Source organism: Centropristis striata, chromosome 11, assembly GCF_030273125.1.
Source record: "Centropristis striata isolate RG_2023a ecotype Rhode Island chromosome 11, C.striata_1.0, whole genome shotgun sequence".
In the NCBI taxonomy this organism is placed as follows: Eukaryota; Metazoa; Chordata; class Actinopteri; order Perciformes; family Serranidae; genus Centropristis; species Centropristis striata.
In genome coordinates, this window is record NC_081527.1 from 38,077,200 (window position 1) to 38,078,680 (window position 1,481).

Below are 1,481 nucleotides of genomic sequence, written 5' to 3' on the forward strand. Positions count from 1 at the left end.
ACTTCACTGAGCCGGTTCAGTGGATGGAGCCGTCTCTGCTGGGAGTCATGAGTGGACAGGTAACGTTCTTCACATTCACCCTTTCTTTAGCTCCTGTCATGGTTATGGTTAGAAGAAAGGAGAACCCAACAACGGCAGAATGCAGAATAACACAGTTAGGACACCATAAATTAGAGGGGAAAAGGAAAACAGAAGTAGAATTTCTTTTACAAAAATTGGAAAACATTGAATCCATGTATACTCTTTTTTTGTTATATTTTTAATGAGACATATAGAATAGTGTGATTTTGATGAAATATCACTACAGTGGCAAGAAAAAGTATGTGAACCCTTTGAAATTACCAAGTTTTCTGCATGAATTTGTCATAAAAAGTGAGATTTGTGTATTGATTTCCACCGTGTGTGTGTGTGTGTGTGTGTGTGTGTGTGTGTGTGTGTGTGTCTGTGTCTGTGTGTGTGTGTGTGTGTGTGTGTGTGTCTGTGTCTGTGTGTGTGTGTGTGTGTGTGTGTGTGTGTGTGTAGCTGCTGTGTCCTAAGTGCAGCTCTAAGCTGGGCTCCTTCAGCTGGATTGGTGATCAGTGTTCTTGTGGTCGTTGGGTCACTCCGGCCTTCCAGCTGCACCGCAACAGAGTGGACGAGATCCGACAACTCAACATACACAAATAACACACACACACACACACACACACACACACACACACACACACACACACACACACACACACTATGAATGCAGTGTCTACTACACCAAAGACTCAAATATTCAAGAAAATGAACATCATCTTGTTATTGCAGGATTTGTGTGACAGTGTCAAGTCAAACCGTTTTCTACAGACAATAATAATAAATGTATATTTGATATTGATATTTTTATAAAAATGTAAAAAGGGTTTGTGTGTTAGAGAATATTCCCCTGGATTTTCATCTCCTCTTTCCAGAGCTTCAGGTTCATTTCCGAACATTCTTTCACTGGCCTGTAGAGCAGTAGTTCTCAACCTTTTTGAGTCGCGACCCCCAATTTAACATGCATGTTGTCTGTGACCCCCGCTCACTCAACAGAATTTCACGCGCACAGTTCAGATAAAAAAAAGACACGAAATGACCCAAAAAATACATAAAATTAGGCAAAAAAGGACTCAAATTGACCACAAAAATACACAAATTGACCAAAAAAGACACAAAATGACCCCAAAAAGAAACAAAATGACGCAAAAAAGACACAAAATGACCAAAAAGACACAAATTGTCTAAAGAAAGACACAAAATCACAAAAAAAGACACAAAATTACCAAAAAAGACACAAATTGACGACAAAATGATAATAAAAAAAAAAAAGACACAAATTGACCACAAAATGATAAAAAAAAAAAGACACAAAATTACCAAAAAAAGACACAAAATTACCAAAAAAGACATTAAATGGCCAAAGGACTAAAACACATGAACACTTTAACACAGTGGAGACAGAGCTGACTTCCAAA

The 1,481-nt window shown here is 38.0% G+C and overlaps 1 protein-coding gene across 1 annotated transcript in view; it reads left to right on the plus strand.

The window, feature by feature from the left end:
* The window catches only part of dusp12 (dual specificity phosphatase 12), an 8,658-nt gene extending 7,562 nt beyond the window's left edge, over positions 1-1,096 (plus strand). Inside the window, exons 7-8 of the mRNA XM_059344882.1 lie at positions 1-59; positions 523-1,096. The exon at positions 1-59 is cut by the window's left edge and continues 18 nt beyond it. Coding sequence (XP_059200865.1) covers positions 1-59; positions 523-666 — 203 coding nt within the window. The 3' untranslated portion in view covers positions 667-1,096. The remainder of the gene's footprint in view (positions 60-522) is intronic.
* The last annotated feature ends 385 nt before the right edge of the window (positions 1,097-1,481 follow it).